This window comes from Phaseolus vulgaris, chromosome 11 (assembly GCF_051622355.1).
Source record: "Phaseolus vulgaris cultivar YP4 chromosome 11, ASM5162235v1, whole genome shotgun sequence".
Taxonomy (NCBI): Eukaryota; Viridiplantae; Streptophyta; class Magnoliopsida; order Fabales; family Fabaceae; genus Phaseolus; species Phaseolus vulgaris.
The window spans coordinates 32,734,839-32,762,281 of NC_143508.1; the positions used below are offsets into that span (position 1 = coordinate 32,734,839).

The window sequence follows — 27,443 nt, forward strand, 5'->3', positions numbered from 1 at the left end:
CGATTTGACAGTCTTTTTTGAAACATTTCAGATTAGAACTTTACATTACACTTGTTCATTTGAACCGTGCAAAGTGACATTTTAAAATCTACCTTTTTCGCATATATATATATATATATATATATATATAAAGTCAATGAACTAGCACCAGATGAAAGGAATAAATTTACCCCAATCCTCATAGTCTAGTCGTTCACATAAGTGTCATTTTTTCTCTTATGGGTGATCTTTCATATTTTAACTTGCCGAATATACCTACCATTATTAATTTTCTATATGTTCCAAGAAAAATAATATAAGTTAAAATATTTAAAAAAACAAGAAACATCATAAGAAATGAGGGTTGAATTGTGTTCTTAGAAAAATTGTAGTTTTTTACTTGTATCATTTGATTGATGATTTGTCACAATGTTTTCACCAACAAAAAAGGTTTTGTGTTCTTAGAAAAATTGTAGTTTTTCACTTGTATCATTTGATTGATGATTTGTCACAATGTTTTCACCAACAAAAATGGTTTTACACGCTTCCAATAACATCTGCATAAATGGATAAGTTCAACACACAACAAATACAATTATATTAAATTTAAAGCATAATTATTCAATAAATATTAAACTGAAAATTTATTAAAATTTGAGTATCATTATTTAAAGACGTTATCTTAGTATCAAACTGAAAATTAATGGTGTAAGAGTGTCAAGTTGTTCTATGACATCTGTCATTAGTTGCAACACTAAAATCTTGAAAAGAGTACACCTTTCACTCAACAATGTCGTTCTGGAATTTGTCCTCCTAATGAATTGTATCTCCTGCAAAAATGTGTGTGCAAAATTAAACGAATATTAAAATAGTGTAACAAAAATATTATACTAAAATACTATAATCTTGGATTATTTGAGCATCCAATTTTTTTCTTTTAAAATTCACATATTAGTATATTTATGAATCACAATGATATAAATGAATGAATAAAAGAAAAAGAACTAACCACATATATACATATATATTGAAAAAAAAAGGTATTACAAAATATTAAATATATATATATAGATAGATTTCAAAATTCAAAGTACCGACAAACGAACCATAAACTAAACAGAACATTGTTAGAAAAATAAGGTTTAAATCCTATTAAAAAAAAGTAGTAAAAAATCTAATACAAAATTTGAGAAAAAAAAAAACAAAAACAATGTCGAAACCAGTTCAGCTCAGAAAAACAATGTCGAAATCCCAAAAAAAATCAAAAGTTGAAAATATAGATGAGAGCGGAAAGAGGTTAAAAAACCTAAAAACTGAGATCCACCAAAAACATTTCCATAGGCAAAATCCTAAAAATATTAAATATATATATATAGATAGATTTCAAAATTCAAATACCGACAAACGAACCATAAACTAAACAGAACATTGTTAGAAAAAGAAGGTTTAAATCCTATTTAAAAAATGTCGTTAAAAATCTAATACAAAATTTGAGAAAAAAAAAAGAAAATCAATGTCGAAACCAGTTCAGCTCAGGAAAACAATGTCGAAATCCCAAAAAAAATCAAAAGTTGAAAATATAGATGAGAGCGGAAAGAGGTTAAAAAGCCTAAAAACTGAGATCCACCAAAAACATTTCCATAAACAAAATCCTAAACCCTAAAAACATAAGAAACGTCCAAAACATTTTCAGACGGTGAAAAAAGAAAAATATTACCACGAAAAGCGTTATAGAACAAAGAGACGAAGCACAGTTTCAATAAAAACATATCACAATAACCAATGTTCCTTTGACAGGCGTACAAAAACAAAACAAAGATCTTTCGTTGGCGTGGTTGAAGATAGGTGGAACCATTTCTAGGAAAAGGTTAGGATAGAGGATTGGTTAAAACCTAAAACGACGATTGGGTTTGACGGAGAAAAGCACAAAGAGCAAAAGCGCAGAGAGTGAGCATGACAGAGAAAACGAAAACGCACCGTTTGAGAGAAATGAATTATGATTGAGTGGATCAGTCGTCATGTCAATCATAGAGGCCTCAACGTGTTTGCGTGTCGGAAAAAAACAAAAACCCTAGCGAAGCGAAATGGTTGAAAGAGCATGGAGTGTGAGATGAGAAATGGGTAATTTGTGAGGTGAAGCGCCTTGTGCCACCTCCAAACTACTAGGTAGTTTTTCTTCTTCTCGTAAGTTTTTTTTTTTTTTTTTTTAATAAAAATCCTAGAAGTCACACGTGTAAAACTAGGTTGGAAGTAGTTTCTAATTATAATAGATAGATATAAAATAAATGTATTTAAACGCTAGTAACGAATGTATTGTAACATACAAGGGATACATGATAAATGGTGTAGTATCCAAAATTCTACATTGGTTACTTTTATAATTGATCTAGAATGTGACACAAAAAATTAAAGTCTCTCATATTCTATTTAAAACGTCATATTTTCATTAATTGATATAAGTGTCATGTTATATAAAATGTATTTTCACCAGTTTGTATTATTCATTAAAGTTAGTCCTAACTTTATAAATTTTGGATTTTTGTAAAGTATATCTATTTGTCTAAATCAATTTAAATAATCATTGATACTTTCAATATTGTGTCTTTTTAATTAAATCCATCAAACTAATCTTTTTTCTTTTCCAAAGAATTATTCTTAAAAATTTATTTCAAATTATGTTCAATTGTAAATCAAATAAGAACTTAAGGTTGTAAATAATGTGAAAGATTTTTTTTAGTTAATAAACTTTGGAAAATATTTAATTTTCAAATTCTCATTACAATTTCACCACACTATATTTGGTTTCTTGTTGATTGTTGTACTATATATTAATTCCCCAATTCCACCAAGTATTTTATAACATTTAAACAACTCACTAAACAAAGTAAAGAAAAGGGATTCGACAAAAGGTTAATTATAATATTCTAACTTTATTCCCTAATTATTTAAAATTTGTTTTGCAACATAATTTATTTGAAGATTAGTCTGAATTAGGAAATTTTGATTATTTTTCTTATCCGCATGCTCTCATTATTCGTGTTTGTTGAAATATCATTATTTTCTTCTCAAGCATAGCTAATTCATCCCTGTTTGAGTAATTTATTAACCAACAAAAGTATCACTTGAGATAACACATTTAACATTTCATAGTTATTTATTCTTCTTGATTTGATGTCGTTTAACATTTATAAGGTATTACTTGATATCTTGTTGTAAACTTATCTCTAAATCCATATTAAATGCACAAGGTGTTAAAATTATCTCTAAATTTCTATTAAAGGCATAAGGGGATTCCTAACTATACCATTTCTAAGAGGATCGATTTGCCTCTTATTTTCCATTGAAGAATTAATCAAATTTTGACCCAAAAGTCCTACTTTTAAAACAAAAATGGTTTGCGAGTTAGGATTTGTCATGATTTTGATTCCTTTGAATCAATGTCCCTGCTCTAAATACATTATTAACAGAAAATGGAGAAACTCCATTCTAGTGATTATGGTTGAAACAACATGTGTTAATACAAAACTTGTTGATGGACTTGCATTATGATTGTATTTCTTGCATAATCAGATTACAGTTATTGGTAGTTTGTAAATTCTGATTATGATTACATAGATTAATGGACATTATGATTATGTAATCTCATACAAACTTAAACCTACATCTAAAACTAGTAATAAGTTATATACATAAATGCAGCAGACATAGAAGTTTATCAGCAAATGCCTTTGATGAATTTCAGTGCCCTGAACAGCCTGTTGTTAATGAGGCTTCTCAGTGTTCGGCTTTGAACACTTATAGAGAGCATGTCAACCTTTTTCTCACAAGATGGAAGGTATAGAGCAGAAATTATTTCAAGTTCTGTGAAGAAAAAGATAAAAATCTTAACTAAAAATAATTACACAGCTGGTGGGAAACTTCGAACAACGACAATGATGAATTGTCTTTTTTGAAGCATGAGGATATAAATCTCAGTTGGTTCTTTAAAAGCTATGTTCTTCTCACAAACATGACATCATATTCTTAACTGAACCCTGCACTCAGGTGGATTCTATCATTCCTATCTTTTGGAACAAACTCATTGAAGTTATATTCAGGTGAATTGTGATGAGATAGGAGCCATGGCACCAAACGAGAGACAAGGCACATGGTGTTGTAGAGAACTCTCTTCAGAATAAATGTAACATGTTAGAGTACATAATACAAGTCCATCCTCTTTGTGTACGATAAAGAAGGTCTGATGTTGAAACTCATTCAAGGTGGTGGCCATCGGAGACATCATTTATGCAAATGTCATGCAGTGTTGCTTACAATTTGAGGTACAGAGGAGATAAGAAGAGAATCAACATTGAATGAATCATCATATTATTATGATCCACAAGGTGGGACTTGTGTTATCTATTATGACACGTTACGTTGCAATTTAAGAAAGTCCTTGAGGACAGCACCACATGCTATGTCTCTCCTTTGCTCCTGTGACTTCTATCCCATATCCATCCTTCACCAATAATTCAAGTAACCAATTAATGCATATCCTTTTATTTATATATACTCATGTCTGTAAGCATTTAGGACCAACACAAATCATTCACATCCCAAGCCATTCTAAATTCAAAATCTTATTCTCAACACTTTTCTCAAACCCTTCTGTTCTCATATCAATACAACAATGGGTTTTCGTTTACCTGGAATCAGAAAGGCAATATTTGCAGCAAATCAAGCATCTTCAAAAACAGTTGATGCACAAAAGGGGCATCTTGCAGTGTACGTTGGAGAGAAAATGAAGCGGTTTGTGATCCCTGTATCATACTTGAACAAACCTTCATTTCAAGACTTATTGAGTGAAGCTGAGGAAGAGTTTGGATATGATCATCCTATGGGCGGCCTCACAATTCCTTGCAGTGAAGAAGTCTTCCAACGTATAACTTCTTGCTTGAATGGACAATAAATGTCATACTTTAGGAGACTAATATAGATAGATTAGTGGAGACATTTTTGTACAATAGGCGTCTTCTCAACTTGTAAACATCTCCCTTTTGTGAGAAAGAACGATATTTTTTTGTTCAATGAAAATGAACACAACTATTCAAGTACTACTCAGTTTACCAATTTCAATGTTCTCTTCTCTCTGCATGAATAAGGTTAAATTCAGTTCAAAAAGCAGACTTTGTTCTGTGAAACTTCAAAGCGGGAATAGATCACATGATTTCTAGAACGGTAGAGTGAAAATATTTTCACTTGGACCAAAGAGGAAATAAATTTAATTGGGGCAAAAATGTTTAGTTTATTAATAAACATACATGGCAAAGAAAAATTTTAAGAAGCTAGGGCCTTATCAAAAGAGGTTGGTTCTCTGCTCAAATACTTATAAAAATTAAGCAGAGATATATATTTTAAGAAGAAACTAAAAGAGCGAGTAAAAAATTTATTGAGATTTGGCAAAAGGAAAATGTGTTTAAACAATGTCCAGTGTTTAGTATTCTCATTCAGGAAAAAGAAAGTGTCTTCTGTACAAATTCACCTCATGTAATCTATCTCAGGAAAAAAAAATCCCATTGTTTTATGTTTCTCCACACAACAGATAATATGCGGATGTGAAAGAGGAACTTGTATTGTTGGAGAAGCAAAGAAATAGTGCATAAATAGTTGCTAAGGGCCTCTCCTTCACATGGTGCTGTCTCACAGGTCTCTTTCATGGATTAGGAAGTTCAATGGGAGGAGTGCATATTCACCTTTCGATTGTGGCCAACAAATTACGCACCTGAGAATCTATAGTTTTTTCATGCATTACTATAGCTAGTCCAATGGTGGACACATGCTTCTCCAAATAATTAAGAGGACAGTTGTATTGATATAACGTGTACCAATAGATAAGAACCAGTAATGTTCAATACATTATCATGAGAAACTTTGAACGTTATGTACGGCCAATTCTAACTCACACCGCCCCACTTAATAATCGTCAACTTTCAATTTTTCTTTGCAAATGAAGAGACATTTTGGGCTTCCCTAGAGAAGGAGGGACACTGTTATCTTAACTATTATCCCATGTTACGTTGATTCATGAGAAAGTGCCGAAGACAACACCATATGCCCTTGTCTCTCGGTTGGTCCCATTACTCCATTCCCTCCTTCACCAATTATTCTTCCAGCCAATGGCCTTTTTACATATCTTTTCTCTATAAATATTCAAGCCTTCAACCATTTAGAACCAACACAAATCATTCACATCCTTAAGCATTCAAAACTGAAAATCTTATTCTCAAGACTTCTCTCAAACCAACACAACAATGGGTTTTCGTCTACCTGGTATCAGAAAGGCAATATTTTCAGCAAATCTAGCATCTTCAAAAGCGGTGGATGCGCCAAAGGGCTATCTTGCAGTCTATGTCGGGGAGAAAATGAAGCGTTTTGTGATCCCTGTATCATACTTGAACCAACCTCCATTCCAGGACTTGCTGAGTGAAGGTGAGGAAGAATTTGGATATTATCATTCCATGGGTGGTCTCACAATTCCTTGCAACGAAGATGTCTTCCAACGCATAACTTCTTGCTTCACTTCAAAATAAATCTCACACCTTTGGAGACTAACATAGATTAGTGAAGACATTTTGTACAATACTAGACTCACAAATTCATATTTCATTGACTGCGTCTTACGTGGTTAAACAACGCTCTGTATCATTGTAACGAGTTACAAATTCTTTAATAGTGAAATCAGTTCTCTTTCCAAGGATTTGCTTCATACTAATTTTACCTTTAGCTTTGTACTATAAGACCATGACTGGTTTTTCATTAGTAATTGACCGATAAGATGTGTACTTACAATACTGTGTTTGTGGAAAGGATACAATGATAAGAATAAGCTGTTAAAGAGATACATAGAATTGTAAATAGTATAATAGGGTACAACTTTTTTAATTATGCTGTAGGGTAAGATGCTTGCATGGCTATGCCACAGAGTCCTTCCTCAGAATCCACACCTCTTTGCATCCTAATGTAGCCTTCTTCACCCCACTCGGTTCCCCACGAGTTCTTTACCAGCCAATACTCAGTTCCATCATCACTAACACCATATCCCACAGCTGTGACACCGTGATCTAATTCAGTTCCGCATGACCCAGTGAACACACCACTCTCGTAAAATTGAAAGTCAGAGCCACTGGCATCTATGGCTACAGACACTGGTTGATTGACCACAGCCTTTTGCAGTGCCTTCTCATTGTTGGCAGGGACATCCTCATACCCCTTAATGGTTGCTGCATGGCCAGATGCTGCATTTGCATTGCAGGTTTCATCAGTACCCTTGTAAGGGTAATTGGCTTCCGTGCTGAGTCCTTGATTTTGGATGACGAATTTAAAAGCGTCATCCATAAGTCCACCTTCACAACCTTGGTCCACACCCTTTGAGTCACAATCAACAAGTTCTTGTTCTGACAAAGAGATCAATTTTCCAGCAGTGAGTGCATGAATTCCTTCAGTTGCGGCAACAGCAGAAAAGGCCCAACAACATCCTAAATTGCGAGGTAAATTAATAGTTAGATACTCAATCATTTGAATTTGATGTGGTAGATATATAGTGAAGCACTTACCACATTGACCTTGGTCCTTGACGGGTGTAACTGCACCCTTTTGCCTCCAATCCACTTTGGAAGGCACTGCAGTCACATTTTCGTACTTAAAAGAGGTTGTCCTTGTGATAGAGGAACACATGTGACCCTTGAACCTATTTCTTGGTGCTATGAACTCCTCATTGGTGAGGTCTGCAAATTGATTAACAGCAAGCTTGTAAGGTTTGTTGGCAGCATTGTTGAAGGCCTCAATGTAGTTCACATTTTCCTTGAATATTCTTAAACGCTTCTCCCTTTCCTGAGGGTCCTTGTACACTCTTCCATAACGAGTCATCCATTCCGCATGCCTCTCATTCATTGAGGTATCTTGGAGAGTGCGAGATGTGACTTGAAAAGCCCAGATTGCCATGCAGAAAAGCAATGTCAAAGAAATGTGATAGAATTGAGTTTTGGTAGCCATGGTAGTGTATTGTTACAATTTTTTTATGTTGGTCAGTGAAATATGTGAAAGATGCTGTGTAGTGGTGGTACCCAAGATTATTTGTGGTATTTATACTAAACTTATGTTTTGAATCGTAAATAAACCTTCTGTGTTTCAATTCAAATCTGAAAGCACATTTCCCTTAATATACCAATGAAATAGTTTTAGAAGGATGCCTTCTTTGTTGGCATTGGAAAAGTTTGAAACTATAAAAAATAAGGTTTGAAATTTGTTTTGTTTTATGTGCATATCAGCATATTGCTATGACGCAGAACCAAATTAAGTTGTACTATTCTTCCTTCCATCCGACCAAATCCAATATAATACAATACAATATAATATAATATAATATAGATTAAATTATTATTCTTATCTTTATGTTTGTTCTTATTTCTTAGTTTTAGTTCTTGCACGTATGACATAAAAAATAATGCGCTTACCTTGGACTACTTCATCTAGGAGACATAATTTGTAATTAAATAATTAGTTACTAGAGCAAAGCATCTTAATTAAACCTATTACTTGTTAGTCTTTTCTTTTCATGTTATGCCCCCAATCACGTACACTTTTCTTAATTTAGTTATATGTATTCTATTTATTTTCGAGTAAATATATTATTACAATTACTATATATCTTTGTATAAAAGTAGTTGGTTTGGAAGAATGCGACTTTTATTTGGTTATGTTATGGTGTAGCAATTTGCGTGCACGAAGTTGATAAAGTTTTCATACTTCCACTTTTATAATTCTAAACTTTCCCAATACGCACATTCTCTTTGACAAGCACTTTGGCACCATAATTTGTCCACACTACCAATATCCACAGGCAAGGTCTCATTCAGATAAATCTCACAGCTACATACAATAAAGAGTGCTTTGAGATTTAAATTGGAAACTAAAAACTAATTTAGAATTCAACGTTAATATGCCTATATAACACCACAAACAATCCTCCATACCACGCCACAACACATATTTCAAACATTTCACTAACCAGCATCAAGTAGTAAACCCAATTATTTGTCACACTACAGTAGCCACCATGGTAGCAAAAAATCAATTCTATCATATTTCATTGGCATTGCTTTTTTGCATCTGATTCTTGGCTTTTCAAGTCTCATGTCGCACTCTCCAAGATGCCTCCATGCATGAGAGGCATGAACAATGGATGACTCGTTATAGCAGAGTGTACAAGGACCCTGAGGAAAAGGAAAAGCGCTTCAGGATATTCAAGGAAAATGTCAATTACATTGAAGCCTTCAACAATGCTGCCAATAAAGCTTACAACCTAGCCATCAATCAATTTGCAGACCTCACCAACGAGGAGTTCATAGCTCCAAGAAATAGATTCAAGGGGCACGTGTGTTCCTCAATCACAAGAACAACCACTTTTAAGTATGAAAATGTGAGTGCAGTACCATCCACTGTGGACTGGAGGCTAAAGGGTGCAGTGACACCCGTCAAGGACCAAGGCCAGTGTGGTAGGTGCTTCATTATTCATTCACATTCCTGAGTAAAATTAAATTGTTTGATCATTTAATTATTAGTTTACCTCGTGCAGGATGCTGCTGGGCGTTTTCTGCTGTTGCAGCAACTGAAGGAATTCACAAACTTAGTACTGGAAAATTGATCTCTTTATCTGAACAAGAACTCGTTGATTGTGATATAAAGGGGGTGGACCAAGGTTGTGGTGGTGGTCTTATGGATGATGCTTTCAAATTCATCATTCAAAATCATGGACTCAACACCGAAGCCAGTTACCCCTATAAGGGTGTTGATGGAAAGTGCAATGCAAATGCAGCAGCCAACCATGCTGCTACCATTACTGGGTATGAAGATGTCCCTGTCAACAATGAGAAGGCACTTCAAAAGGCTGTGGCTAATCAACCAGTGTCTGTAGCCATTGATGCCAGTGGGTCTGACTTTCAATTTTACAAGAGTGGTGTCTTCACTGGTTCATGTGGAACAGAGTTGGATCACGGTGTGACTGCTGTGGGATATGGTGTTAGTGATGATGGGAAGTATTGGTTGGTAAAGAACTCATGGGGAACAGAATGGGGTGAAGAAGGCTACATTAGGATGCAAAGAGGTGTAGCTGCTGAGGAAGGACTCTGTGGGATAGCTATGATGGCATCTTATCCTACTGCTTGATTGTAAAACTTTATTCTACTATTCCCTAAACTGTGTAATACTACTTACACTACTCTTGGTAATTATTCTGCAAGCATTTGTCAGTTACATGCACTGTAGTGTCTATGGCCAGTGGTGCATATTCTCTATCAAAGCTGATACTTGCTAATTATCAATATCATTCTGGCTTCTATATCTTCATTTAGTTACTTTTTTTCTATTTTGAAAATCTACACAAATCTTCTCTGGAGCATTAAAATTGCCCCCATATATCCTGCATGATTCTCCCTTGGTCGTGGTTCACAAACATTAACACATTCAAATAACTTGAAAATAAAGAAAAGACAAGAAAACACATGTCAGAGGGGAAGCAAAATTACTTAAATTAGCTTAAGATATTCTACCTTTAATGCAGAGTGCTACTAAACATGATTCCAGTCTAAGCATTAAAGGTAGGAGTAAAATTAATTTTACACTGTCAAACCCAATTAAAAGACTTCTTTTTCCACGGTTGAGGGCTGTTTATTGCAGTTAATCCTAATGATTTAGATGACACATTACTTACGAGGCATGGAAAGATCAAGTTACTGAGTACTGTAACACTTGATGAAAACCTGGTAACGAATTCACTCGTCTATTTGGCATGAAGCAACATTCCTAATTATTAAAGTCTCAGTACAGAATTACATAGTGATAATACATACTTCCATAGCAGCACTCAACCATAAGAACAAAACTCAAATCAACATTACAATTTAAGCACTCCGTAGAAAGGAATAAGCTCAAGAAATTGGTTCGTGTTCTAATTGGTAGACTGACGCAACTCAGGGCGGACAAAGTCTGCATCTGGTGGCACTGAAATGTCCACTGTAGGTCTCAATTGGGCACAAACTTCAATGGCTCCATGCACTTGGTCTGACAGGAAGTTGCTGATTAGGTCTTGGTTGATAGGTGCTCCATTGTCCACAGCCACCAAGGCCTGCTGGGTTAGGATGTAATCAAATCGCGGAGCCCATTTCCTTGAACCCAACCTTGCTGTGGTTGAACAGTTGTCAACCATGAAAGAAACACCGCGAGCATGCATGAAAGGATTCAAAGAATCAACAGACTCAATGACACTCTCGTTAATGATTTCAGAGTAAGAATGTCCCTTCTTCCTCAGGATCTCAATCTGGAATTTCGTATAAAACAAAATGTCAACTTTATGTTTTAATGCTACCCCAACCCAACAAAGATAAACAAGAAAAAATGAACATGAAGATCAAAATTTATAGGAAAAATTTTCATCCTTTGCTAATACTAGGTGACTGTCCCTCCGAATTCCCTAATTTGAAGATAAAATCCATCTAAAGTATGCAAGTGAGGTGTTTTTTCCCTTGCACAATTCTTAGTATGCAAGTACGACTGACTGCATTTGATGAATGAAAAAATTTTTGTTTGTCGGGAATCTTAGAGAAAGATTGTTTTACATGTTTGGTTTATTTAAAAAAAGAAATCTTAGAAACAATATTTTTAGGAATGTTTATTGTTATGTTTCCCATAAAATTACTCTAAAGGGAGGTAAAATCTAACTTTTGTGATTTGTGGTTAAAATACCAAATTAATTTTATTCATTTAATATGATATATACCCAAAGTTTCTAGTAAAAAGAATACCACTTACTCTTCAATTAAGAAACTTATATAAATAGTCTGAAAATATTTATGAAGAGCTAAACGAATTTTAGTCCTTTGTACAAATCATGATTACCAAGATTCCTATATATGAAAAAAAAAAATTGTTGTACCATATGCTCGTGACATTCATTATGAATTTCACCTCACTAAACTTAAGAGTGAATATTGCTACTTCGGAGGTATTCTTGCTCCAATATTTTCCCAAATTTATCAGTAAATAAGGACAACTTGCCGCAGGGAATATACATACCAACTCCTAATAAAACTAGCTTGAAAATTTGCTACACATACCTGCGCCATCATCAATGCCACATAGACACCGGCAGTGAATGGATATAATGGGCCTAGATCACCTGCTGGCCTTGTAGATCGAACACGCTCACCAACCTTCCACATCCGTGTTTGATCAATTTTACCCATGGGAAACGCAGGCAGACCCTCTTTCTCCTGCAAAATACAGGTACAGTTTAGATATTGCACTTTGCACAATGGCCAGCTCTAAGTGGAAAGTAAACATATACTTACATAAAAGCGACGTCCAGCCAAGACAACACTGCGAATCTCACTCCCAGCAGCAATATCCTCATAGCACTCATACAAAATGTCCATGCAGGGATAATATGAAGCACTATATGCTTTCTCAAATTCCCTTTTTCCATCTTCAGATAAAGCATTGTATACAGCTATCATGCCCTATACAGACAAAAAAGAGTTAATTCCGAAGCACAAATTCACATGCTCAGGGAAAAGCTTTGTTATTATGTTTCAATGGTGCATCATAGCAACATTGCAAATGTAGAATGTAAATATCTAGGCCTTGGTTCTATTTCCAGGTGATTCTTGGGCTGACCCTTGTAATGGTGAGCCACATCTTGTACTATATCACACCCATCGGTATTAATGATATTTTTGCTTCTTCAAAATAAAACATAATCAGGTAAAAATATCCAAAGAGACAAAATCGCTAAAATATGATAGTATGAGATCACAACCTTAGTCGAGATGATTCTAGATATAGTTCCTGTAATGCACTCAACAGTGTTGTTGTATGCCAAATCTTCATTCATTCCATGCTCAGTGTACCTCCTAAACAAGGATTCCACAACACCATGAACAGCACCAAGTAAAATGCCTATGAACCATAAAAGCAGAAATTAGGCAATAAAACTTCAAAGACAACATCAAGCAACTAAGAAAAAGATTCTTGCCTCTCTCTCCAAAGATGTCACTCCTGTATTCCATCTCTAATGTAGTGGCAAATGTAAAAGGGGAACCAAGGGCAACGGACCATGCCAGAGCAACATCAGTAGCTCTGCCATCCACATCCTACAAGTAATTATGGAGCTCAGACCCAGAAAAATAATTAATAGAAATATAATGAAACCTAGCATGGACAACAAAAGGAGGGAAGTAAAAACAGAGAAAAATAGACCACACCTGGTGGACTGCAAAACTTGAATTAATTCCAGCCCCATTAATCTCTTTGCCTTGGACATACAGTCTCCTTACAGAAGGACCCATACCTTTCGGGCACACAGCAATTACACTGAAGTGTTTCGGAAAATCAAGTCCTATTGATTGTAAATGCCCAAGAAGAAAACCATGTGACAGCCCAAGTATGCTATTTGGCTTCAGGTAGGAAAATATTTTTTCATAATTATCTGCCTGCATTGCATGATTAAAAAATTTAGAAAGGCACAAAATATCAGGAAATTTCAAAATCACAGCAGCATTGAGCAACTAGTCCACTATTATTGCCAAATCAGCATAATTTGAAACATTAAGATATCACCACCACAACAACTTTAATACGTCATCAAAATTATTTAAAAATAATTAAATGAGCACTGTGTTCAATTAACTAACCTGTGCAGAATCAGAAATCAACAGCAACACAAGATCACTGCCTGAGATGGTTTCCCATATGTCACCCAGAGTTCCATTCTCCTCACTAAAACCAGCCACACGAGCCTCATTAAAGGAACGAGAACCTTTCCTAAGGCCAACCTGCATTGCCAAAACATCAACACTTTAAAATAAAAGCAGTTTCAACTTTCAAGAGTGACCAATCAACCCAGAATCACCTTAACCACAATATCAGACTTCGCATCAGCGAGAGAATCCCGCAAATTCTGTGCCTGTGCAGGTCCCTGGTGGTGAAGGCAGTTTAAACAATCTCGTTAAACAGAAGTTATACTCAGAGCTGAACGAGTAAAATAAATAATATAATCAAACAATAATTTTAGTCTTTTAAAAAAAAAATATTTCTGGAGCTTGAGAAAGCTGTCTGCCAGTGCTTACAACAAGATTGACTCCAGCACAGAATTCCAGTGTGGAAAAAACATTTTTTATTTTAATTCATATATTTAATTTTTTAGTTAATTTCTATCACCATTTAATGAAGTCACATGTATCTAAAATGGTAAGCGGAATGATATATTTAGGGACGACACAACAAAACCATTTTCAGAACTTAAATTTTATTTGAGTTTAATAATATATTTTCACCATCAATCCATCAGATATCACATATAACATATCACTTCTGAAGTACTCACTATAAAACTCATCAACGTCACTGTATAAAAATAAAAAATAAAAACTCTACATTATCATTAAACATGTTATTTATTCAATTTGCAAAGTCCAAAACCAAAATTTTACCACAAATATTGATATGAACAAACAAACTTATCACTTATTAAGGGCATGTTCGGATAAGCTTTTATGTAAACATCTTTAGAAAAAAGAAGAATAGATCAACTTCACTGTAAGCTACAACCAGCTTAAACTAAAGTTAAAATTTATATTATTTTTTTAAATTAACTTATATAAGAAACCGTTTTTTACCTGCGAACCCCACCCGATGACACCAATCTGCTTAATCCCCTTGAAAGCAGCCGGCAACAGAGGGAACAAGTCCCTCCCTCCTTTCACAATATACTGCATGCAACAAACCAACATCGAGGACATTTCAGTCTTTCCGCTAAACTAACAAAATAAAATATTCACAAGAATTAACAATTAATTGTTTAATTAGAGACAAATTCTGAGCACTGCGGTACAGAACCTCGTCGTGTCCGGCGAGGTTAACCTTCTCCTTCTGGAAAACGGAGGTTTCGAAGTCGAGCGAGGGCAGCGGGACCACGGCGGGAGTGGCCACATTGCGAACACCGAGCGCAGCCATGGAGAGCGGCCTGAATTGGAAGGCGAGCTTGGAGAACGCGCGTTTGGGAAGCGCGACGAAGGTTCTGGCGAGGACGGGCTTAGCGGAGAAGGTTCTGGAAGTGGCGCAGAGTGAAGTAGAAGAAGCGGTTGCCGACATTTTATAGGCCAGAAAAAGTAACAGCGGAGACGCTAACAATCGGAGCAGCAAAACGGTGTGTTTTATGTGTAGCGATTAGCGCCTCTCGGCTAACGTGCGCCGCGTCGACACGACACAACTATGTCGTACTGTGTGTTGTGTTGTGTTCTTTTCTTATCTGCTACCTAGATTTTTTTATTTGTTTACGTGGTTTGCAACCACACGTGTTATATGAAATTTTTATATATAATAATTATCGTTAGACGAAAACTTTTGCTACCGTAATAAATTAGTGTTTATGGTCATTATTACATTTAACATTAAAACAATAACAATGGATCAGCTTCTTTTATTTTATTAAAACATATTCTTTCTTCTTTTGTGAACGTGGAAAAGAAACATAAAATATATGGTATGATACATAATAAAATTGTGGTGGAAGATTGTTCATTCAAATATGTATTTGATAACTCAAATTCTCACATAACTCAAAATTTTAAGTTTGCTCATTTTTTATTTATGTTGTGTTTTTTATTTATGTCGTGTTTATATTTGATTGAGTACTTCAAATAGATTTTAAGAAATTTTTGTTGCTTGAATCCATTTATTAACAACAAAATACAAACACGAAAATGTGAGAAAACTGGAAAAGAGCGTGAAGAAATTATGCAAAATTCAATTGAATTTAAGTGATAAGACAAAGTTATCATTCATTTGACGTGTACACAAAGATTTGTGTACAAGTAAAAGGTGATCATGCATACAAGTAGAAGACAACTAAGAAAAATCAATTAGTTGTTTGCATAATTGATTATTTTAAAATGAATTTATGTATTTCATTTTGAAACATAATCAATTATGCAAGAAGCTAATATATTATGTCTTTTATTTATCAGAGTAATTGATTATATAAATCCTAGATAATGGATTATGTAAATACTATCTCAAATTTTCTTACCACTATAGATTTAAAATATATATTTAAATATTAAATTAATTTTAAAATATAACTCTCTTGATTTAATAAAGTCATTCTTCTTTTCTAACAAGTTTTTGGCAATTGAAAAGGAAATAGACTCATAAACAAACACATCAACATAATGAGATATAATTCAATAGTTCAATATTCCAAATTTGACACGAGAGATGTTAGTTAGAATAAATATACAAGATGAAAAAATAATGATTTAAGGTTACGAGTTCCTTCTCGACAACTCATCACACGTCCGACAACTTTTTTGCCTGTCCACACATCTTCATCTTAACCATTTATTAAAATGAATGGAAGTAGTTTATATTTCACCTTTGAATTATAGATTTGTAATTTGATGTAAAAATTTCATTTATTAGGATATGTGTTTATTTTCATTTATTATGGATGACATTTATGTTTATTTTTTATATTCTTTTTATCCATATGATCTTCTTTTAAAATTAAAAGGCTACTGGTTTTTGAACATTAATGCACTGTCTTTAATGAATGTTGATTATATTATTTGATTTACTTATATTAAGTATTATATCATTGATGTGGTTAGAAGTTTTTAAGTTAAAAGTCATTTTTTCATTCTTCAGAAGTAAGAGACAGATAAGTGACAATGATAAGAAGAGTAAAACTCCAACGAAAATTGTGGAGTTCCTTCTCCTAAACTGTCAAAAGTGGAGGAAGTTTTAGATCATACACAATTATTTAGCAAACATGACCAGAGAACTAAATATGTTGGAAATTTTTGTTCAAGATCAATTGTCCACTCAAAGGTAATGGACTTCTCATTCTTCACCAAGTACGGAGTGCAAATTCATCAGTACTTAGCATATTAAGAGTTGAATCAATTTGCCTTTTAACATGGTTCTTAATTTAAAAATCTCCTCAAGGTTTTCTATTTAATCTTAAAAGTAGTTAATTTTAATAAATTGTGTAATGAGGCAAATAAAACAAAAATCAGAATCAAACATCAAAATTTGTTAATTATGGTTAATCTCAAATATCATGACCAAATACTGTCTGTTTTAAAGATCCTGAGGACCTGAACTACGACCAATAAATAACTTTGAGTGTTATGATCATACCAGAGTTGTAATGTCAAAATGTTACAAATGTAGGTAATTTTACTATTGGTGATAGATTTATATGTTTTGTTTATGTTTATATACTCAATCCTCGAGGTAGTAATTTTTCTCAGTTGTTGCAAAAATATATTTTTATACCATAGGTCATCAAAAGTAATATTCAAATTAATTGATTTCATCGTATTATAAATACACGAGAAAATGCAAGACTAATAAGATATCTCTTTCATACAACATTCTTATTACGTGCATTTGGTACCACCATAGGGTAGTGAAATTGTTTAATGAAAGATCATTGAAAAACAAATAAACCTTAAAAATGTTAATGTATTTGAGAACATGATAAGGTCAACCAATATCGTTAAAATGAGGGTGTTGGTGTTATGAGACAAGTTCAACTTGAGCGTGATGTTGATATGTTTTTTTTAAATTTGGAGTGGTATTTAAGGATTGTTTTAAGTCTTAAACACTTTGAAATGGAATGTTCACTAAGATTTTGAAAGAGCTCAATGTCTTGAACAAATATTCAATAAATTATGGAACACCTTCAAATAAACATGGCTTCTTTATTGTTTATTATTTTCTAATTTTCTTTTAATATTGTAATTTAACTTATATTTGCATGTTATCCTTTGGAATTTTCTTTACTACTATAATAAAATATTTACTTATTATAGACATTATTATAATTATTGCTCTATACATGTTAATTTATAACATGCATGTTTTTTATTTATGTGAAATTGCTTTTATGCGGTTGATTGTAAGAATTACATGAATCAAATTTCATTATTTAAAGTGATGCAATAATGTATAGTTATTCAAATAAAATTAATTAATTTAAATTTTGGTGCTTTGATGAAGAACGTATTTTAACTTTTTTTATGCCGTATAAGTTTTATTTATACTAATATTTTGTAATATTTGTTTTCTTTTTTATTTTATTTTATTTCAACTTTAATTAATTTTTTAAAACTTACATAAAGTTATTTGATAAAATTACAAGATATTGCTGGATTTAAGCCAATTTCTAATAGTTGTCACCTTTTGCTCATCAACATGCACCCCTTTGGAACTCACAACAAACCCTAGGAAGTCTATATGATCTATGGCAAAGACACATTTTTTCGGATTGACATACAACTTCTCCTTCCTAAGGGTTTCTAGAACTTGCCTAACATGCTCTTTATGGTCTTATATGATCAAGCTATAGATAAGGATGACATCATAGCACCTTTTTCTCATCAACATGCACCCATTTGGAACTCACAACAAACCCTAGGATGTTTATATGGCAAGGACACATTTTTTTGAATTGGCATACAACTGATAAGTGTCTAATTTCAGTAATATTTCATATTAAAATATAGACACTTATGAGGATTTATTGCTAATTTACATATAAAATAATCCCTAATTTATGAATTTATACCTTTTTACATTTTTTATGATCTTTATTTGAATAAGAGTATTTTATTCCCAAATTTGGTGTTAATTGCAGATTTCTAAGGAAGATTGGAGATTTGGATTAAAGATGAATGATTTGAGCTAAAAAGATAAAGATAGAAGGTCCTAGAATGGAAAAGGATGCAAAGAAAGATTGGGCCTTTTTTATGTTTTATCATTTAGTCCATTAGCGCGACACAATAAACAACCTAACCCTAGAAAACTAGGATAAATAGAGGGCTAGAGGCTAAACCTTAGTGTGCCAGATTGAGAGGAAAACACCATAGAGTGAATTGTAACCCAATTGGGAGAATGGAAGGTGATAGAAGTATGCGTGGCTAATTCTACCCTTTGGGATTGAGAGTAATCTGCTCAAACTCTTATGTATTGAGGTGATATCTTATATATTAATATTCAGTTCTTGATTGATTATTGGTATTGTTGTTTTACTTTTAATTTTCCGTGACAAATTGAGAATCTTAAATCTGACCGGGAGGTATTTTTAGGGTTCAGACCTAAACAACAATACTTAACATATTTAAGTGCTAGGAATAGACTTGAAATGTTAATTGCTATTAACGTCTGAGTTTCGTTCTAAGTTGTTCTTATAATTATGCGAGGGATCGATAGTTAGGGAACATTCTTAAGAATTTTATATGCGAGGAATCGATATAAATGATTTTTATACGGGCATCAATTTCAATTAAAGAACTTAATATTGACATGCTAATCAAAATACATGAGAGTGAGAGAGATGAAACCTAATCCCTATTTTTCCAATTGAAACAATTAATTCTTTGTCTGTTTTCTTATTGATCATCGCCAACACAACCACTTTCAATACACTTTTAATTGTTTTGTTCTATATCTAGCGATTATTGTACTTGATAATTCACTGTTCCTTGTGGGATCGATATCCGTCCTTAGGGACAATTATTACTTCTAACAAAGCGGTGCACTTGCCGTAAAAAGTCATCAACAACTTCTCCTTCCTAAGGGTTTCTAGGACTTGCCTAACATGCTCTTTATGGTCTTATATGATCAAGCTATAGATAAGGATGGCATCAAAGTAAGGGCATGACTAACAACTCACACAACCCAAACTTGGTCTTAAAAGCGGTTTTCCATTCATATCCCGATTTAATCTGAATTTGATTATACCCACTTTTAAGATCAATTTTGGTGAAGATTTAAGACCCATGTAACTCATCCAACAAGTCATTTAATCTAGGGATGGGATGCCTATACTTGATGGTTATGTTATTTATTGGACGACAATCTGTAAACATTCTCCAACTCCTATCCTTTTTAGGGACAAGAATCACAGGCATAGCACAAGGGCTCATGTTATCTTGGACCCACCCCTTACCTATTAACTCCTCAACTTGTTGTTGAATTTCTTTGGCCTCGGTTGGATTGGTTCTATATGCTGGTCTATTTGGTAAATAAGCCTCAGGTATGAAATCAATTTGATGTTCAATGCCCTGTTGAACATTGGCTTTTATGTCTCCAAATCTATGTGGATTGCTTGAAGACTTTGATGATGGGTTTTTGGGTGTGTTTTGGGTAGTTTGAATTTGTAATTCACTCATGGAATTTATCCAAGGTTATTTGATTTTAATCCTTTTGAAAAATATGTATTTTCAAAGAGAAGCAGAAAAACAACCTGTTGATTTATCATTTTAATCGGTTGTTTTTCTCTCAGTTTGTTTGGATGGTTTTTAAATTGTTTGACTTTGGTTGACTTTGCTGTCAAACCAATTCAGTCGGTTATTTCAAAAAATCAACCGACGGTTTTTTGAAAATCCTTAACATAATTCAGTTTAACTGATTCAATCTGTTTTGTTTGTTTTAAAACTAATTTGGCTTTTGCATTAATTTTTTTTAACAACTGATTGGCGTATAAATAAGTGGTTATATGCTTCTGTTTGTTATGGATTCAAATTAACATTTTCAAAATCAGTTTTTCCAAGATTGCTTAAGGCATTGGAATTTTTACTAAGAGTGGAATAGGATTGTTATGTATTCTTTCAATCCAATATTTGATTGTATTAAGTGTATTCTATTTCCTTCTACATTGATAATTGTATTTTTGTACTAGTGTTGTCAAGAAGTGTTGTGTGTTCTTGAGGGGATCAAGATCAACATTCTTGGTGTGGTTTTTGCCAAGTCGTGTGTGTTCTTGAGGGGTTCAAGATCATCACTTTTGGTGTGTGTAGCTTGTAATCTAGGGTTGATTACATAGTGTATTCTCAGTGGTTTCTGAGGACTGGATGTAGCTCAGGTGTTGAGTGAACCAGTATAAACATTTTGTGTGAATCTTTTTATCCTTACACTCTTTAAACTGCTTTAACTTTGTTTTTATAAAGTGCTGATAAAAACAATCGACTGTTTCGTAAAAATAGCCGGTTGATTTTCTGCATCAAGCTTAAAAACAGTTTTATATTTGGCTGGACAAATTTTCCATTGATTAATTCTTCATAGTCTTCCACTCTACCTTCAATACTTAAGAAAATCTTTAAAAAATAATTCACCCCCCCTCTTATTTTAGCCCTATAATTCTAACACGCCCCTTAGAGGAGGTAATCCTTTGGGAGGCTATTAGAACACATCTTGATACTCCTTTACCAAAGGATCCAAACATTTAGAACTATCTATCGGCGACTCATTCTCAAGGGTTTTCTTAGGATAGGCTATAAAGATAGCCTTGTGAGCTATTTTTCATCTCTTTGAAGGAGATGGGAAGACTTTTCTTAACACTCCTTTTTTCATTTTCTCTCTTCTTTTTCATTTTAACTTGGTCTTCATTTACCTATTTTGGAGAGAGAGATTTCAATGTGATCTTATGTCCTTGGAAGGTAAAAGAGATTTTATTAGTAAGGCCGTCATGTAAAAAATTTCTATCAATTGCCATGACCTTCCTAATAAAATGTGGGTGGCTTCCATTGACACAACATTACACACGACTTCATCTTTATATTTTCCAATTGAAAAGGCTATGAGGACTTGTTTATTAACAACTATTTCTCCCTCTTCACTAAGCCATTGGAGCTTGTAGGGATTTGCATGAGAGATGGTGGGTAATCCAAGCTTGTCCACCAATCTTGTACTTGCCACATTGGTGCAACTACCCCCATCTACAATTAAGGAACATAATTTGTCATTAATAAGGCACCTTGTATGAAAAATATTTTCCCTTTGACTTTCATCAAAAGGTTTTTGTACCGACTAGTCCTCGGACACCGATGACCGCTAGTAATGGTGGGCCACGTAAGCGGGTCCCACAAGCGGCATGAGCCCCTGTGCCGATTAGTTTTCGGATGTCGATCACCAGGATATGCCAACGTGTCCTCGGCAACAGAGTAAGGCCGATGTCACATCGGGCATCGGTGGTTCAAACAGCTAAATTGGGCCACGTAAGGTGCATCCCAAAAAACACACAAGTTAGTAGTAAAAAGACCAGAGGTAGGGAGAAGCCTAAGTCACAAAGGATCCATGCGTGTAGTGTGGATAACGCAACTAGGCGCAACACGAGTAAAGAGTCTTGGAAGCCATGAATGTCCGTTAGGGTCAAGGTTTCTAAGGGAGACTGCATGCATGGCACGTGAATACTTAGGGCACCCCCAGAACGGGTGGCCCCAGAGATTTGGTGCACAAGTTGGTACCCAGGTGGTCATTCCGTTAGAGGTTGCACTCCAGCAAAGGGAGCCTTAAGCGCTAGATTACACTAAGATTGGGTAATAGCGGCGCAAGGGTATTCCTCTAGAAACCCTAAGTGCGGGTAATAGAAACAGAAGAAACCCTAAACTATATAAAGGGTAGTAAGAAAACCCACAAGGTACGCAATTTTTGAGATTAGAATTATTACGCACACATATTGTTTCTTAGCCCCAGTATTGACTTGAGCGTTAGAGTGCAAACGGCCTCTAGGGCGCCCCCTTTGTCTTTGCAGGTACAGAGTGCTTCGATCTAGGAAAGCGCAAACCTAGGAAGGGACGAGAGGGCGTGTGATCGTCGTTAGAGTCAACCGGCAAGAACAGTTTTTGAACTTGTCCAAGCATGCACCTTACTACTAAGAAATCACCTTCACAAGGTAACTCATATTCATCCTCACTTTGGCTTCTTGAAGAGGTAGGGGAACTAGACCTTGAGGACTGGGAACTATGGTCACTCACAACATCCCCCCCCCCCCCCCCCCCCTTTTACCATTATGGTTCTCTTAAATGGACAATTTGCAATTGTGCCCAAAACCTAAACATTTAAAACATTTTGTGTTTGAGGTTTTGGTGGGTGACTTAAAGGTAGAGGTGGAAGATTTAGAAACTTTATGATTCGAAGTGGTTTCCTTTGAAAAATTGGAAGGAAATTTTTTTGACGAAATTTTGTTTTTATCCTTCCAAGAAGATTTGTAGAAGCCATCATTATGAGTATTTTTGAAATTGGTTTTTTTCAAAAGTTGTGATTCTACCTTGATGGCTAGGTGAACCTATTTTTCCAAAGAAAAGTACTCATAATTCTAAAATATCTTGAATTTTTCTACTTAAACCACTCACAAACCTAGCTAATTTTGACTCCTCATTATCATGCATATCAATTTTGGTCAAAGTAGTTTATAAGTCTTTGTAATATTCATCTACACTCTTAGGTCCTTGTTGAAGTCGTTGGAGCTCCAACAAGAGTTCCTTCCTATAATGAGGAGAACCAAACCGTGCGCGTAGCATTCCTTTAAATCATACCAAGTGACCACAACTGGCCTCTTGTTCCAACCAATGTCCATTACAGTTTGATGCCACCATTGCATGGCATAATCTAAAAATTCTAGGGAAGCTAACTTAACTTTTTGGTCCTCTTGGACCTCATACGCATTGAAAATTTGTTCTGCTTTAGCTTCACATCCTAAATATACATTGGGATCACTTTTCCAATTAAAACTAGCCAATTTGATAAAAGGGAAAGAAGGTTTGGATGGTGGGTGTTGGTGGCACCTCTCTTCAAAATGATACACTCGCCATTCTTGGTCTTCTTCTTGGCTCCCATAATGAGTATAGCTTCTACAGGCTCTTCTTGGTTTTCATCTCCTTCCTCTAGGTTGTCTCTCTTAAGCCGTTTCTAGTCTTTGCAACCTCTCCACCAATTGTCGCATCTCCTCTTCCTTTTAGGCCAATGTCCTCTTGGTTTCCGCAAGCTCTCCCAAAAGAAAAGTCTTTTGGGGAGATTGTGGTTTTGAAGATTCTCCTAAAGACAAATTTGCCATAATTGCATAAAAGAAAACAAGAAATTAGTGAAAAACATTAACAAGTAATGCACTCAAGAAAGATTTTCTCTCTACACACAAAGGTCAGCACTTGGTAGCAAACACTTCAAGTGAAAGATGACAAAGCTCTTAGACTTGCTCACCAAATATTCCCACAACAAAACTTAAGAAAGTTTGAAGGACAAGCCAGAAAAGCTTAAAAGCAAGAGAGTTAAACCAAATTGGAAATAAGGGAATGACAAAATTTTGAGGAGACAAACAAGAAAAGCACCTAAAAAAAAGACTCTAAAAAACTTACTTAAACTTTAATTATGAAGGTTTGCATGATTTTAGAAATTGTGAAAGTAAGAAGGATTAAATTCCACAAGTATGAACACAATTTTTCACATAAAAACAATCCTTTTTTTAGTAATTTTGAACTTGAAAAGTGAATTACACAAACTTTTTTTTTTTTGTCTATGCTTTTGTTTTATGGATTAAAAATGTCCATAATATTGGCATGCATATTTTATTTCACTTTCAATTTTCACAAATAGATTGGGATTCAATTGATATGATCACTTGAATTCTTTGTTTGGAACTAAATCAACTTCTACTCAAACAAATTTCTAGTTGCTTTTAGTTATTCACAATTAAAAGCAAAATAAATAAAAAGGGTTTGAAGACTACTAAAACATTAAGAACATAAGACTCAAGAAAATGAGGTAAGGAAAAAAAATTGACACAGAAAAATTCAAAAGTGGATTTAAAGTGCTTAATGAATAAAATTGCAGAATTGTAGAATGACAAGAATTTAAAGGTGGAAAATAAATTTCTTGAAGGTAAAAGCAAGAATTTAAATGTGCTAGAATTTAAATGGCCGAAAACAACTTAAAGCAAATAAGCACAAAATAACCATGCTCTGATACCACATGATGTGAGTTGATTTTATAATTGCACATTTTATGGTGACACTTGTTTATGATTTTTGGATTTTAGAAATTGTGGTTTGAGATCCAAAGAAGATCTCCATTGGACACGAACTTAACCAAGTGGTTAAGTAAGTGTGAAGGTTCACTTCTAGAGGACAAAGGGAAAAACTCAATAAATGGTGATTATGATGATGATTGTGGAATTGAAAGAGCATTAAATGAAGAAAATATTAAAGGAGATAACCAAATGAAAAAAAGAAATAAACAAGAACATAATTGAAGAAAATAAATGGCGAAATGGAAAGGAATGGAAAATATGAGAAGAAGGGAGCTTATGGAGAATGACAATAGTGAACACGCCACACGCCACTTGGAGGATGGGAACTCCAAGATAAGAGAGGAAGAGTCGCCACTTGAAATGCTCACACACTCAAGATAAGACTCCAAATCATTTAGGAGACAAGCTCACTAATCACTCAAGCAGAGTTTCTTTACTATGAAAAATCTATGTGTAAATACATGAGGTAAGACACCCTATTTATAGGAATGGGTTCCTTGGTGGACAAGATGGGAGAGGGGCATAAAAGGCACATGAGAGGGGCGGACTAGGGGTTTGACCTAGGTTAATGCCGCCCCTTAGTCCTAACTTCTAGAAGCTAGGGCTACATTCTAACCCTAATGGTCTGACACAAGCTAAAATGATAAATACACCCCCATATTATGCTAAATGGACCCTACTTTACTGAAATTAAAAACAAAGAGACTAGTTGGTGCTCAGCTCCCATGGCTTGGGCTCTACTCCTGGTGATCCTCTGAGGAATGATGGGCCCTGAAGCACGAGCTAGTGATGGGTCCTAACCTAGCCCTAGATCCTGTGTCATGGTCCTGGTCATCCTTTTGGAGGGTTGGGCTTGGTCAGTGGATGCTCTATCTCTCAGGTCTTCATCATTTCTATTGAGATTTGCTCAAACTGAATTGAAATAAGAAAAATGGATTGGATGAGCATTGCAAATCTTAGGTATGATGGTGTTAAGTTAACCCCTAGAACGATCCTGAGGAAGTAAATTTTGATCGAGCAATGGCGTTATCATCCATGATTCATGAAGAGGTGCAAGGTCAAAATGTCAGAAATGCAGGTAGTCTGAATATGAATGACAGACAATTACATTACACATGAGTGCACATGTTGTACCCTCGTGACAACAACTTTGCACAACTATTGAATGAAGATATTTTCTTGTTGTGGTGCATCAAAAATAATATATTGATTAATTGACCTCATTACATCATGCAACACATGATTAAATGTTGGGATAACAACATGCCTTTGTTGTATGACATTATGATAACACGGATCATGCAGGTGTATGGTTTGGACTTGTCAAACGATGCAACAATAATGCTAGGATAAAATCATTACTCTCGAAAAAAAAGTATGAGAAAATTAAATATATTTAAGGTCAATGGTGTTTGGCAACTTGGTAGGCCTGACTAGGCAGACGAAAAAGATGATGAAGAAACATTTACAATCCTACTTCAAGCCGAAATGTTAACCCAAATTTCGGGCGGGATACAAAACATCCGAGAAAGTATGAGGTCCATGAATACACGTATTGACAGGGTTGATCAAAGGATAGAGCGAATTGAGGATCGAATAAATGACATTGAACGTCATCAACGCCATTGATTGTCTTATCATTATGTTATTGTTATTGTTCTTGTACCGGGCAGGATGTGGGTAGGTCAGCTCGGCTATTGGGCCCAAAGGGTGGGTCATGTGTTTGACCCAGTTGTATTGGTAAGCCCGGTGGAGAATAATTAAAATAATAAGTTGGTAATATGTTGATATAAGATTATTAGTTAAATATATACATAAATATATTCTTTAAAGCGGTTAGAATAAAATAGATGTCAATATATTTGTAGTTGTTAACTGAATAAACATATACATAAAGTTGTTAATTCAGAAGATAAAGTTGTTAATAAGTAGAAAGGGTCCGAGAATAAATGGACATAAGATTCTCTTCTGTTGTAGCATCATGAGTGAAGGTGCCCATGAAGATAATGTTTTTCTGTTACGTATGTTTTCAGTTGAGATTAGATTCTCGTTATTGGAAGTTGTTAAACGAGTAAGCTATAAAAGGGGTTTGAGACCCCAAGTAAAGGTACACTGTTTTTTAATACTAGACTAAAACTAAATACTTATCTTATTTTCGTAAGCTCTCATTTACTTGATCGTCGAAGTGTGATTAACAGGTAAAACCCCATTTGTCCCTACAGAGCCACGTTCCAGTGCAACGAGAAGACGCATAACAAAATCTAGAGGAGACAGGTTGGAGCGGAGCCTTCCACTCAAGTCAACAGGCGAGAAAGTCAACCGACGAGAACAATTATTGTTATTTTTATTTTTCATGTTGAACATTGATAAATTCTTATTCTTATTGTTATTTTTCATGTTGAGCATTGATAAATTGTTATTTAATATTCAGGTTTTCATGGTACTCATTTAGAGAATGATATTGTTTTGAATGCAACTTTTGTAACATTTTATTTATATTATGCATAAATAAAACTTAGGCTTCATTATCTTTATTAGAGAATTGAGAGCATTGCTTCAGTGA

General features: G+C 34.4%; 5 protein-coding genes and 1 long non-coding RNA gene across 6 annotated transcripts; 3 read left to right on the forward strand and 3 right to left on the reverse strand.

The window, feature by feature from the left end:
* Positions 1-553: 553 nt before the first annotated feature.
* LOC137823852 (uncharacterized) lies at positions 554-2,129 on the reverse strand. Its single transcript, XR_011083172.2, has 2 exons — positions 1,957-2,129; positions 554-809 (listed from the first exon to the last, which is right to left on the reverse strand). It is a non-coding gene; the product is annotated as an uncharacterized LOC137823852 (long non-coding RNA).
* Positions 2,130-4,539: 2,410 nt separating this feature from the next.
* On the forward strand, positions 4,540-5,072 carry LOC150023201 (auxin-induced protein 6B-like). The gene has a single exon (XM_090297610.1). It carries the CDS (start codon positions 4,649-4,651, stop codon positions 4,925-4,927), a length of 279 nt encoding a protein of 92 aa, XP_090153736.1. The 5' UTR covers positions 4,540-4,648; the 3' UTR covers positions 4,928-5,072.
* Positions 5,073-6,016: 944 nt separating this feature from the next.
* On the forward strand, positions 6,017-6,712 carry LOC150023202 (auxin-induced protein 15A-like). The gene has a single exon (XM_090297611.1). It carries the CDS (start codon positions 6,270-6,272, stop codon positions 6,546-6,548), a length of 279 nt encoding a protein of 92 aa, XP_090153737.1. The 5' UTR covers positions 6,017-6,269; the 3' UTR covers positions 6,549-6,712.
* Positions 6,193-8,089, reverse strand: LOC137810894 (senescence-specific cysteine protease SAG39). Its single transcript, XM_068612389.2, has 2 exons — positions 7,572-8,089; positions 6,193-7,493 (listed from the first exon to the last, which is right to left on the reverse strand). Exons 1-2 carry the CDS (start codon positions 8,008-8,010, stop codon positions 6,901-6,903), a joined length of 1,032 nt encoding a protein of 343 aa, XP_068468490.1. The 5' UTR covers positions 8,011-8,089; the 3' UTR covers positions 6,193-6,900.
* A 935-nt stretch (positions 8,090-9,024) lies between these two features.
* Positions 9,025-10,323, forward strand: LOC137810885 (senescence-specific cysteine protease SAG39-like). The gene is made up of 2 exons (XM_090296952.1): positions 9,025-9,512; positions 9,593-10,323. Exons 1-2 carry the CDS (start codon positions 9,176-9,178, stop codon positions 10,180-10,182), a joined length of 927 nt encoding a protein of 308 aa, XP_090153078.1. The 5' UTR covers positions 9,025-9,175; the 3' UTR covers positions 10,183-10,323.
* A 447-nt stretch (positions 10,324-10,770) lies between these two features.
* On the reverse strand, positions 10,771-15,357 carry LOC137810879 (ketol-acid reductoisomerase, chloroplastic). Its single transcript, XM_068612365.2, has 10 exons — positions 14,908-15,357; positions 14,688-14,780; positions 13,922-13,987; positions 13,704-13,844; positions 13,275-13,502; positions 13,046-13,163; positions 12,830-12,969; positions 12,363-12,530; positions 12,129-12,284; positions 10,771-11,332 (listed from the first exon to the last, which is right to left on the reverse strand). The coding sequence occupies exons 1-10, from the start codon at positions 15,160-15,162 to the stop codon at positions 10,964-10,966; spliced, it is 1,734 nt and encodes a 577-aa protein (XP_068468466.1). The 5' UTR covers positions 15,163-15,357; the 3' UTR covers positions 10,771-10,963.
* Positions 15,358-27,443: the final 12,086 nt, after the last annotated feature.

Coding starts and splice junctions, on each gene's coding strand:
- LOC137810885 (XM_090296952.1), top strand. CDS start 9,176: ATGCATGAGAGGCATGAACAATGGATGACTCGTTATAGCAGAGTGTAC. Junction 9,513..9,592: donor CAAGGACCAAGGCCAGTGTG/GTAGGTGCTTCA, acceptor TACCTCGTGCAG/GATGCTGCTGGGCGTTTTCT.
- LOC150023202 (XM_090297611.1), top strand. CDS start 6,270: ATGGGTTTTCGTCTACCTGGTATCAGAAAGGCAATATTTTCAGCAAAT.
- LOC137810894 (XM_068612389.2), bottom strand. CDS start 8,010: ATGGCTACCAAAACTCAATTCTATCACATTTCTTTGACATTGCTTTTC. Junction 7,494..7,571: donor CAAGGACCAAGGTCAATGTG/GTAAGTGCTTCA, acceptor CTCGCAATTTAG/GATGTTGTTGGGCCTTTTCT.
- LOC137810879 (XM_068612365.2), bottom strand. CDS start 15,162: ATGTCGGCAACCGCTTCTTCTACTTCACTCTGCGCCACTTCCAGAACC. Junction 14,781..14,907: donor ACCTCGCCGGACACGACGAG/GTTCTGTACCGC, acceptor TGTTGCATGCAG/TATATTGTGAAAGGAGGGAG. Junction 12,285..12,362: donor TGGCTGGACGTCGCTTTTAT/GTAAGTATATGT, acceptor TGTATTTTGCAG/GAGAAAGAGGGTCTGCCTGC.
- LOC150023201 (XM_090297610.1), top strand. CDS start 4,649: ATGGGTTTTCGTTTACCTGGAATCAGAAAGGCAATATTTGCAGCAAAT.